At 44.6% G+C, this 12,478-nt stretch overlaps 1 protein-coding gene across 1 annotated transcript; it reads right to left on the bottom strand.

Annotated features, from left to right (window-relative positions):
• Positions 1-149: 149 nt before the first annotated feature.
• Positions 150-11,932, bottom strand: KLHL11 (kelch like family member 11). The gene is made up of 2 exons (XM_059670131.1): positions 11,326-11,932; positions 150-5,636 (listed from the first exon to the last, which is right to left on the bottom strand). The coding sequence occupies exons 1-2, from the start codon at positions 11,868-11,870 to the stop codon at positions 4,055-4,057; spliced, it is 2,127 nt and encodes a 708-aa protein (XP_059526114.1). The 5' UTR covers positions 11,871-11,932; the 3' UTR covers positions 150-4,054.
• Between the last annotated feature and the right edge of the window lie 546 nt (positions 11,933-12,478).

Below are 12,478 nucleotides of genomic sequence, written 5' to 3' on the forward strand. Positions count from 1 at the left end.
CAGTGTTTAAACTTGTAAGAGTACTGGAAAATGTTCAACATAAGGGAGCCAAGGGTTGGACGAATGAGGGAGTAAAAGGGTTCAAGGAAGAAAGCAATTATCTTCAACAGTACCTACTTAAAAGGAAAAACTACACAATGCAAACCAGCTCTAATGAAATACGTTTATTTAAAGCTTATATCAAGACCATTAGTAGCTTTAACACAGGACAAGATAGCTTCAGGAACATAAAACAAGCTATTATACAATGTAATGTCTCAAAGTGTCTTACGTTCCGCATCTCCTCTGACTTAAGGAGACAGTCAAAATTATACGTTCAGTTGTGTAGGGGCTTGGATACTACTGGCCCCCAAAACTCACTGTGCATTGCTTGAACTAAGTACTGATGTCACAAATAACTCAATGAGCCCTAAGCACAGGGACCCTAAGGTCTTCGAACACCCAGCCAGCGCCACTTCCCATGAGTGCGTACGGCAGGAGGAGTGAGTGAGTGGTGCTCTACTGTATGTGTTCACTGCTGCAGAATGGTCGTCTAGAGCAGACACAAGCCCCACAAAGGTAAGCAACAAATAGCAGTTATTTGGCTATCTAAATTCTTTGAAGCAAAATGACTACTATATTATGTTGTTATTGTATTACATGACTCAACTATGAGTTCTTTTTGTTTCCAATGACCAGAACATTAACAAAAACAAAAATGGACTACTCTCAAGAGATTAACAAACTGGAGTGATGAACTGTGCCAAAATGTTTGACAGTTAAAAAGGAGACTGAATTGTTTCTCAAATATTCTACAGTTAAAGAGCAACCTATAGGCACCCTAGTTTTCTAGTGTAGGCAGATGAACATGCTTCACAATTCTCTATGTTTTCAAAAGACATGAAATGTGACCAATACACCCTTTTTATTTAAGCTTAATTTGAGGAAAGTACACACAAAAAAATCCCTTTGGTTATGCTTGATTAGGCCAAGTAACTAAAATACACAATTTAGCTTACCTGTCTACCAATATATAGTATTCATATTAGAATTATGAAGCAGAGAATATTTAAATACACCACATGCTACACTAGTCAAGAAACATGAAGAAAAAACATGTGCATTGGAAACTGCCTTATCAGCAGCGTGAAGAATTTAAAATACAAAGCACACAAATCTTCCATAAACACTGTATTTCCAGTTCCAAGAGTCTGTTCTATATTTAAAAAGTTAGTATTTAAAATTTTTTGGTCCCAGAAATACTACACAAAACCAGCTGATCAAAACAAAACTGACGTCAATGAATGTTTAGATTTTTTTAGCACAATATTTTTGAATTGGCACAGCAAAAGCCAAGATACCAAGATACATAAGACTAATCATGCAAATAACTGCAAGTGAGATACTTAAACACTAAGCTCATGACTGACATTCTTAATATATGCCACTGATTTTTTTTTTAAACCATGGTAGGGTAGGTATAGTTAAGATATCCATTCTGAGATAGAAGTAGATTCACTCCAAGTTATGTATAGTTGTTACTTTTTGTATAATCAATTCCTCTTTTACTTCCACAAAATACCAAAAGCAACAAAACAAGATTTGCTTAAATACACATTAATTGCCTTTTAAAGCTGTATTTTTATCTGTTTAAATTACCAAACACAATCTTTAAGTTTTCATCAAAAAGGACATTTCCCCCCCAAAAGGCATTTTAGGTTCTTTGTACTCAGAACCTTTCCAAAAACGCTGGGAAGTTATTTCCAGTTTGGAATTTCAGAATGTCAACCTGGAACAGATTTAAGCAAATCTGGTTTCTTTCCTGATTAACAAGTTAGTTAGGCTATTTCAGAAACACAAGTTATTGATGTAAAATCACACATGTGAATTCAAATACGAAAATTAGCAATTCAGTAGTCAGGAAAACCTGCACACATCATCATGCAAGAAAGGACTTACCCCTTCTTTCCACCCGTGGCCTAGGCTGCCTGCTAAGTTAAAAAACAACAATTTCAATCAAGTTTTCAAAACCAGATTATACCTAGATCTTTGAGTTATAGGGTCTGCCATATCATGTGAAAAAGAGACACCTTCCAAATAAATTGGTGACTCTCAGAGAAGTCTGAGACAAAAACCCCCTAAAACCTGCTGGCCCCCAATCCTGCATCACGCCCTTCTAGAGAGAAGCTGGCATCTCAGCCAGGAAAAGGAAGGATAGCACAGTCTATCAGAGAAATGAGAACTTCGTGCATTGAGCTTTCCTGCCTTACTTGCATAGATCTCTCACAACTAAGTATCAGCATTTCTCAGAATCCAATGGCTTTTATTAAACTAACCACAAATACATAGAAACTGAGAAAATGGCTGGGGAGGGATAATATATCCTCATAGAGAAATATGACTTGAAGTTCCGATCCCCACCCGTCTAAATGAAATGGTTTGAAAGTAGATTTCCAACACATTTATTGAAAAACCATCGTAGGTAGTGATATCAATTTAGAAATTTCAGGAAAATTCTTAGTAGAGTCCAAGGGCTAAACATTAGTAGTCTTGCAGCTGAAAGCTAAAACTTCTGGTTGTACTTTTTTTAGTGTTTGATACAACTAATAAGGAGGTTAACTATAATGCAGTAGGGAAAAAAATCAATGCACTTAGAATTTCTACTTCTAGGACAGTGTTTGGGAATGCCTACGATAGTAGAAAACAATAAAAATATACTGGACCCACATTGCAAACAGTAAGAGTAGGAGTTACTGAGTGCTAAAATAGTCAAACCAAGTGCTAAATTGTATAAAGCTTTTGAATGTGTTAAGAGAATCAGAAGAATGAATAAAAATAAATTAAAAATAACTACAGTGGTAAATTTTGAAGAGCCAGAATTATGCCCTTAAATTTGGTATTCCAGGCTCAGGCAAAGTTCCAATTAAAGTTCATGGCAATTGGGGAGCATTTGAGGTCCTGCTCCCAGCATATGTGGTCAGTTTGGCTCAAATAAAGTCTTCTTAAAAAAAAAAAGTCCAGGGCAACTGGATATGACATTATAACAATGAAGGCTGAGAAATAAGGCTTGTTTTTAGCAACATTTCTCTAAATTGTTATTCCCTTTTCATTTCAAAAAAACATTTTAGAAAGGAATGAAGATCCTATGAAATATGCATTACAGCAAAATTGAAAATTGAAGGCATTGAGTGTCGATTGTCATAAGCATTATTTACACTCATGAACTTATCCTCATATAAGCCTGCAATTCCTGAAAAAAGTATTTAAAAATTTTTAATGCCTTTGATTTCTCAGACTACACCAATACTTCTCAGAGAAACAAATTTCACGTATATAATATCCTCTGTATTCAATCAATCAGCTAAAGATCAATACTTGTGCCAACTACCATCATTTCAGAGTGACAGCTTAAAGTCAGTAACAGTTGGCTAAAGAAATGAAAAATATTCCAAAAAAATGCATGAGCCAATTACAAATTTCTCATCAGTCCTCTCTTCTAGAAGGAAAGAAAACAGCATTTCTAGATAAACAAAATGTCAAAGCAAAAATTCTAAAATCATCTTGCTAAAATATTGTGCTTTTTCCTTCAAATTTCAGTCCTACTATTGCACATACCTCTTGCAAATGAGGGCTCAATGCATAAATTCTGACCTTGTCAAAACCAACCATTCAGGAAAAAAGTGAAAAGGAATATCAAGGTAAATGTGCAAATAAAATTGGTTCTTAAAGCATGTTCAAAACCTAAGTCCTAAGACAAAGGAGTTATACCTTCTTAGCAGAAAACCAGCCAAGTAACTACGCCTGGTTTTCCCATTTGCCTTTAATAAGATCTTATTTAGCTAGCACATACACAAACTAAAGACAAAGGCAGAAAAAGACTGCAAGCTAACAAAAATTACCACGTATTGAATTGAGTTTCCCAGTCTTCCGTTTTTAACTATATTTCCTTTATAGGGGGCAATCATCAATTCAGGTAGAAAATAAGTTATTGACACACTTTTTCAAGTAACAGTCTGGTATCTTCAGCTCCACAAAACAGGTGTGTAACTGTTTTAAGCTTCACGTATTAGAGAACCTAGCATTCGATCTGAGAGCTTGGCACTCGCCGCATGTTTAAGGCGTGCCGATGTATTTCTTGCATCTGTCTGATCCGGTCCTTCTGCCACATTAAGTTTTGAGGCATAGGATATCTCTGTGTGCCATGCAAGTACCGGTATGGGATTCTCACGTGGCAAGCAGTGGCTCTACAGCGAGGCTGCGGCATGGGAGGAAGCAGCATCCACCTCTTCCTCTCAGCGCAGTATCGGTAGGCTTCTTTCCGATACTGCTTGTCAATATCATCACTGTTTTTCCAGCCTCCAATAATGAAAACGTCATCTTTGTAATAGCAAATGGCTGCCCCTTCAATGCTTAGGACTTCTGGAGGCAAGCTTTCAAGGATCTCATCGGAAACTTGGCTGGCGATTTTTCTGACTGCCTCTTCATTTTCCAAAGAATAACTCTTGGGACAACATGAGGCCGTCTGATAAAAGTTGGAATTGACCACAGACATTTGGAAAAAGCAGTAATTGTCAATAAGTGGCAAAGATTTCACATCTTGCCACTGTCGAGTCTCTGTATCGTAGCAGGTGATTACGGCCTTTAATCCATCTTCAGTGTCCCGATCCACAGGAGTGCGGGCTGCGATATACACAAACCGGTCTTCAACGGCTAGTGCTTTGACATCTCGAAGAATCTTTGGTGCTGATTCCAAGTTGTGCCACTTATCAATCTCAGGATTATAAACAGTAACATCTTTAAAGCCAGGGCTAAAGTTGCCATGTCCTCCAATGCTATAGAGCTTCCCTTTGACTTGCGTTAGCCCAAAAGAATGCTTCCTTGTCATCAGACTACAAACATGTTCCCATATATTAAAATTTGGGTTATATCTTTCCACAGTTTTAGCAAAACCTGGTTCCATTGATCCAGCAACATACACGTGGGATTCCGTTACTGCAACTGCATGGCCATCCAGGTGATTATGAATATGGGGCAGGTTTACCCATCTGTCCTCATCAACAAAATATCCCACACATTCACTTAAATAGTCCCCTCCTTCCGACACGCCTCCGATAACCATGATCACGTCCATGTTTTGTCCATAGCGAGGTAATAATGAGACATGAGAAGCAGGATGCTGGAATGTACCAGACTGTATATTCTCAGCTCTCAGAGCATGCCTCTCCACTGCATCAGCCACTAACTTGACGCAAACTTCATTATTGGCCACCAGCCTCTCTGGTTTGACATGCCGAGTAAGATAGGTAGGTTTCATCTGTGACAATCTGAGCAATTTAAAAAGTTCTTCAAAGTATCTCTCCCTCTCTTCAGCATTTCTCTGAACCCACTTCAAAACTGTTTCAAAAAGAACCTCTTCGGAATCAACCGTAATTTCCAAGTCTGACAGCCAGTCTCGAATAAGATGGAAAGGTAATGTATAAAATTCCTCATCCTGAATTACTTTGTGGAAATTTCTCCGTATCATATCGGCAGCTTTCAGAGCAAGTTGGCTCAGGGTATACATGTGAGCTAAGCTATGAATGGCCACACAATTAGAGAGATGAAGTTTTTTCTTGAGAAATTCTCCACAAAATTCTTTTAAGCGAATTAATAGGAACCTGAAATCAAGAAAAAGAAGGATTAATTTTCAAATGTGCATGTGGCTGCATTTTGAGAGCATCTGAATTATACAAATTGAAATGGTAAGCTTCAACTGACTTAATGCACAATATCTGAAAAAAAAGCAAATCCTCCCAAATTAAAATGGATTATGCTGAAAAGTATGCTTAAAAGCTATAACAGTCCTATACTTTATTTTCACTTTTTTTGTTGTTGTTAAGCCTCACCCGAGAATATTTTTCCATTGATTTTTAGAGAGAGTGGAGAGACAGAGAGAGAGAGAGAGAGAGAGAGAGAGAGAGAGAGAGAGAGAGAGAGAGAGGAACATTGATGTGAGAGAAGCACAATGAGTGGTTGCCTCCTGCATGTGCCCCAACCAGGGCTGGAGATGGAGCCTGCAACCTAGGTGTGTGTTCTTGACTGGACTCAAACTTGGGACCCTTCAGTCCGCAGGCTGACACTCTATCCACTGAGCCAAACCGGCTAGGACAGGGGTGGGCAAACTTTTTGACTCGAGGGCCACAATGGGTTCTTAAACTGGACCAGAGGGCCGGAACAAAAGCATGGAGTGTTTGTGTGAACTAATATAAATTCAAAGTAAACACCATTACATAAAAGGGTACGGTCTTGCCGAAGCCGGTTTGGCTCGGTGGATAGAGCGTCGGCCTGCGGACTGGGGGGTCCCAGGTTCGATTCCGGTCGGGGGCATGTGCCTGGGTTGCGGGCACATCCCCGGTGGGGGGTGTGCAGGAGGCAGCTGATCGATGTTTCTAGCTTTCTATCTCTCTCCCTTCCTCTCTGTGAAAAATCAATAAAAATATATTTTAAAAAAAAAAAAGGGTACGGTCTTTTTTTTTTTTTAGTTTTATTCATTTCAAACGCGGGCCGTAGTTTGCCCACGGCTGGGCTAGGACTATTTTCACTCTAATTTGCCCTTGCAAAGGCAAATCTCAATTTAAACTTGTCTATGCCATCCTACCCCAATCCCTTGCCAGTTACCAGCCTCTCTTCAAATGAGGCAGGGTCTCAGTGAAGAGACTTTCCTAAGCACTGACTGCATGGTATAGGAACTGTGGATCCCAGGAGGTTGTTTACTCAAGCATCAGAAGTGGAGTTTTTGTGTCAGAGGTTTAAATCTCCTCTTCACCAGACCATTCTCCCAGGTCAACAAATGAAGCATGTACAGGACAGTCAGGTTAAAAAAAGAAGAGCACTGGCAGGTATGCTCAGTGGTTAGAGTGTTGGCCTGCACACTGAAGGGTCTTGGGCTGGATTCCCAGTCAAGGGCACATGACTGGGTTGCAGAATCGATCCCTGGCCCCAGTCAGGGCATGTGCAGGAGGCAACCAATCAATGAATCTGTTTCACATCCCTGTTTCTTTCTCTACTCCCCCCACCCCGCCCCCTCATCCCCCTTTCCAATGGAAAAAATATCCTTGGGTAAGGATTAACAAAATAAAAAAGAAAAGAAAATGGTTTGGAATGTAGCTGGCTAGAAATTGCCTACCTACCTAAATTTGTTTAAATTAAAAAAACAAAAACAAAAAGCACACACACAAAACCACATTTCAGACAAATTCATAAATCTGGCAGCATTCAGCCCCAAGGGTAGCCAGTTTGAGACCACAGCGTTAGAAAGATTAAGTCCCCAGAACTGAGAACCTCAACGATATACGGATGACTACATCAGTCCAGACCTATTTAATTCAGTAACCATTTATTATTATGGTTATTACAACTATCGTGAAACCTGAGAGGGAGAGAGGGCTCTTGGTAGCTAACTGGGCTCAAATTTTTAAAAAACAGAGCCTAGCAGCCATGTCTACATACTGCACTAAAGTACTTGCCTCAGAACCCAGCTATGTTTCTGCCATCTGAGCTAGCCCTTATAATAGAGGTGTTCCTGAAATTCAATTTCAACCAAAAGGACTGAAGCTTTCCCCATCCAACTGGAAGCTGTGCAGCTCCAACCAACCTGAGTGGCTCTATTCTGACCAATCAGGACAGTGCATTTTGGACCAATCAAACTGTGAGGACTTGGAGTCCTCATTTGCATGATGACAATCAGGCACTAGCGGCAAGGAATTCTATCCAAATAAGCCAGCTCCCCTCTGGCTCTGACAGTGCACTTTCCTTTCCCACCAAAAACTGGGTGACCCTGGCTGAGCTGAACCACCAAAGACGTCTCAAAGGAGCAGAGTGGAGCAGCCCAGTGAGGCCACAGCAGACTGGCACAGAACGCAGCAGCCCAGTGCAGCACAAAGCAGACCGTGGAGGAGCAGAGCCGAGGAGAGCAGAGCATCTAGCTGGAGAGGGGCCTGGCCCCAGGCTGCTTCACAGCCCTGCTGTCTCATAACTGAGCTGTTCTACAGCCCATGCTGTTTTCACAGCTGTGCTATATCACAATTGAGCTGTTTTGCACTGAATAAAGTTTCCTTCTTCACCACACCCCAAATCGGGGGTTCCTGTTGCCGTTGAATTGGTGCCAATGACAATCGGACAACACTGTCGAACAATGATATAAAGATGAGTAGCTCCCTTCACCCTCTTCAGTGAACATACATCTTAGACATAAAGACAAGGTGTAGTAGTAAGAGTTCCAGTGGCTCTCAAACATGTCTGGGTGCCTAGATTCCCAGGCTCACCACCCTACCCAGCTCCTATTTTTGGCAGGCACTCCAGGTAATTCTCACACATATTCCCTTGGACGGTGTTTAGAACATGGCTCTATGAAAACAACAGCTAGCATATACTAAGCATTTGCCATGTGATGGGCATTGCAAGCTGCACTTCCTGTTATTTATGTTATAAGTGCCCTACAAGGTAGGCAGGATCAACAGAGTATATGGGGGGTGGGGAGTGGGGGGTTAGGAGAATGATCCTCTCTCAGAGCTGGTAAGATTAGATGTGATGGTTGCAGGATACTCAGAAGAGTGCCTAACACAAGGCAGTTGCTCAGCGGCTGACAGATGGAGAAGTTAGCGCTTTAAGTAAACTGCCTGGGGTGTTCTCTCCTCCTCCTTATCCCCAACTCCCCAATAAAGCTGGGACAAATCTGAAGAACACAAGCTCACCTGACAAAAGCAAACACAGCATGAGTGAGTGCAATCACCCTTCCCCCATCTCAGATCTATAACTGCCCCACCCTGTTCCACTCCATTCTCTATTGGATGACCGCCGCCTCACACTTTAAGAATAAAGAGAAGCCATCAGGCAGAAACTTCATCCTCCCACCACCCACACTGCCTACAGCTGTACTCTATACTATGTTCTCCCAGTCCAACTTTTCCATTTAAAAAAAAAAATCTTTTTTTTTAATTGATTTCAGAGAGGCAGGGAGAGGGAGAGAGATAGAAACATCAATGATGAGAGAATCATTGATCAGCTGCCTCCTGCACAGTCCACTGAGCCCACAACCCGGGCATGTGCCCTGACTGGGAAATGGAACCTTTAACTCCTGGTTCATAGGTCGATGCTCAACCAGCCAGGCCAACTTTCCCATTTTTTAAAAAAAAATATATTTTATTGATTTTTTACAGAGAGGAAGGGAGAGAGATAGAGAGTTAGAAACATCGATGAGAGAGAAACATCGATCAGCTGCCTCCTGCACATCTCCTACTGGGGACATGCTCGCAACCCAGGTACATGCCCTTGACCGGAATCGAACCTGGGACCTTTCAGTCCGCAGGCCGATGCTCTATCCACTGAGCCAAACCGGTTTCGGCAACTTTCCCATTTTTAATATGAATTCTATCCGCTTCTTGGTTTCAAAGACTTTGCTACTGCAATTATTCCCCTGTCCTGTAACATTAATCTCTCCTATTCTACTCTGTTATTGCCAAATTCAATGATCACTTGCGGTTGACAGACCTGACATGATTGGCACCCTTCTTTCTAGTCTTCTCTGCTGGTTCCTCTTTACCATTCTCAAGAATCCCAGGACGCAGTCCTGCTCCTTCACTTTTCTATCTACACTCTCTTCCTAAGTAATTTCATCCAGTCTTATAGCTTCAATTATCATCTGTATGCTTATTTCCTCCCAATCTCTAGCTCCCAATGCTCTGATACCCACCTGCCTACTCAGACTTCTCCTGGACCCAAACCAAACTCCTGATCTTCCTCCCAACCTTGCTTTCCTGCAGTCTTCCACGTTAATAAATAACAACTCCATCTTTCCAATTGCTTGAGTCCAGAAGCTAGCACTCTCTCTCTCACACCTCACATCAAATCCATGAGCAAATTCATCTCCTCTATCTTCAAAATATACCTAGAATTGAAGCACTTATTACCTTTACTTCTCCCTCCTCGATCCAAGTCTCTACCACCATGGCAACAACCTCTGCTTCTGCCCTTGCTGCCCCCTCCTTTTCTAACACAGAATTCTTCAAATCAGAATGCGTCATTCCTCGGCCTCAAACCTTCACATCTCATTCAGAGTAAGAGTCCAGGTCCTTCCACAGGCCAACAAGGCCCTACGGGACCTGGATCCATTCCCATCACCACCCAGAGGCCTTTCCTACTCCTCTCATTCGGCATCTCTCTGATCCAGCCACAATGGCCTCCTGCTATTCTTTACCATCCAGATAAGCTACTTCAGGGCCTTTACACCAACACTGATTCATCTCACCTCCTTCAGTTCTTTGCAAAATGTCTTCTTTGTGAAGGATTCTTTATTCGATTTAAAAAATAGCTTCTCTCCATCAGCCCTTTCTGTATGTCCCCACCACGTTTTATTTTCCATCGTAACTATAACCATCACCCAACACGCTATTTCACGTATCTGCTGTCCATCTACCAATGTGAGTGCAATGACAAAGGGACTTTTGTCCGTTTTGTTCACCGCTGAATTCCCAGCACCTTTAGAACCCAGTGTCTGAACGGGCGCATAATACTAGGTACTCAATAGGTAGTTGTTAAAATAATGTATCTGTAACATAATGCTGCCCCAACAGGCTCCTCCCAGCTCTATAAATGGCTTTCGTTCACCTGCCCCCTAACCAGTCTCCGAGCATCCATTCCTGCCCTCTACAATCCCCTTTCCACCGCTGCAGAATCATCTTTTAAAATACTTAAATCGGATAATTTATTTACCCAGCTTCCTATCACCCAGTAAAATGCAAACTCCTTATTCCAACGCATTTCACACACCGTCTCCCCTTCACCCACCATACCCAGCCCCACTGGGTTTTTCTTTTTCAGTTCTTCTCTGAGCCAAACTGGATCTTGCCAGAGGGCCTCTGCGTCACCCGCCAGGAAGCCCCCATCTTTGCTGTTTCAGGGTCGGTTTAAATGTCATCTCCCGAGAAAGGTCTTTCCTCTACCCCATCACAATCCTTCCCCCCACCCCTTTTCCCTTTCATCCCTTTTTAATGTCAATACGGCACTTACAACAAGCGGGCTCTCCTTCTGATTGCCTTTGTTCCTCCACCGGGGATCTGAACTCCCTAAGGCAAGTGGCCCTGGCCGGACGGGCCGGCTGCATCCTCAGTGGCGAGCGCCGAGGCTGCCCGCACCGCCCCGCACCGCCGGCCCTCGGCAGGTACCAAACAGTGCATTTCCTCTGGGCTCACTGGCGCTCAGCCGCAGGCACTGCCCCCCGCACCCCCTCCCCTCCCGCCCCGCCAGCGGCGCCGTCGCTGGGGGCGGCCCTGGGAGGCCAGCATCTCCCCTCCCGCCGCCCCCGCCTACCTGTCGGCCAGCTCCAGCACCTCGTGCACGCTGCCCGTGCTGACACGGATGCGCCCGGTGTACATGTATTCGATAACGGCTTCCACCGTGTCGGGCTCCGGCCCGGGCTCGGAGCTCCACTTGCGCATCTCCACCCGGCCGGAGCGGGACTCGGAGAACTGGCCCGAAAGCAGGGGCGTGAAGTACTCGGTGGCGGCGGCCAGCACCGAGCGGTGCGCCCGGAACTCGCGGCCGCCCGCGCCGCCGAAGCACAGGGTAATGTCGCAGAAGAGGCCCTGGCGCCGCTGCTCGTTCTGCCTCCACGACAGCTCGGAGCAGTGAGAGCTGCACTCGAAATCCTCGGCCTCCGGGCCCGGATCGCCCCCGCCCGCCTCCATGGCGGACAAACAGGGCCCGGACCCGAACTCTACGGTGCCGCTGCCCCTGACTTCGGCGGCCAGCCCGGCCGAGCCGGCGGCGGCCGTTTCCATGCTCTCCATCTCCAGCACCTGCAGCGACGCTGCTGCGGCTGCTGCGGCCGCCGCCGCCACTGCCGCAGCCGCCATCTTGACGCCGCAGCGCCGGGCCGCCGCAGTCTCCGAACGGGCCGGCCGTTCTGGTGCGACACAGAGGGATTCTGGGAATAAATAGTGGGCGCAGACTGCGCCGCGGGCCGCGGGGTCTGCGCACGCGCCGCGCGCCGCCCACGCCGGCCACCTCGGGGCGGCTCCGCGGGACGGCGCTCGGGTCGGGCGGCTGCTGCCCGCGCGGCGGTGGGAATGGCTGGTGTCCTTTCCCTTCCTGAGCAGCGAGTTCTTCCTCGTGGGCATTTTGCAAAACAAAAGCCACACGAGACCATCACCTATTGCGTGTCTTGGGCGGCCATACAGGATTTTTTTAAAAAAATCCTCACTGGGGGATATTCTTACTGATTTTAGAGGGAGGGAGGGAGGGACAGAGAAATTGAGAAAAAACATCGATGTGAGAGAACACCGATTGGTTGCCTCCCCAAGGCACCTCCCACCGGGGATGGACCCTGCAACCTGTAGGTTCGTGCCCTGACCCCGAATCCTACCCTCCCTACCTTTTGGTATGCGGAAGATGTACCAACCGAGCCACACCGGCCAGGGCAGGATTTTTATGTAAAGATTTAAAATGGCTTGGGAGTGAATTA

Source organism: Myotis daubentonii, chromosome 16 (assembly GCF_963259705.1).
Source record: "Myotis daubentonii chromosome 16, mMyoDau2.1, whole genome shotgun sequence".
In the NCBI taxonomy this organism is placed as follows: Eukaryota; Metazoa; Chordata; class Mammalia; order Chiroptera; family Vespertilionidae; genus Myotis; species Myotis daubentonii.

Coding starts and splice junctions, on each gene's coding strand:
- KLHL11 (XM_059670131.1), bottom strand. CDS start 11,870: ATGGCGGCTGCGGCAGTGGCGGCGGCGGCCGCAGCAGCCGCAGCAGCG. Junction 5,637..11,325: donor GTGCTGGAGCTGGCCGACAG/GTAGGCGGGGGC, acceptor TCTTGATTTCAG/GTTCCTATTAATTCGCTTAA.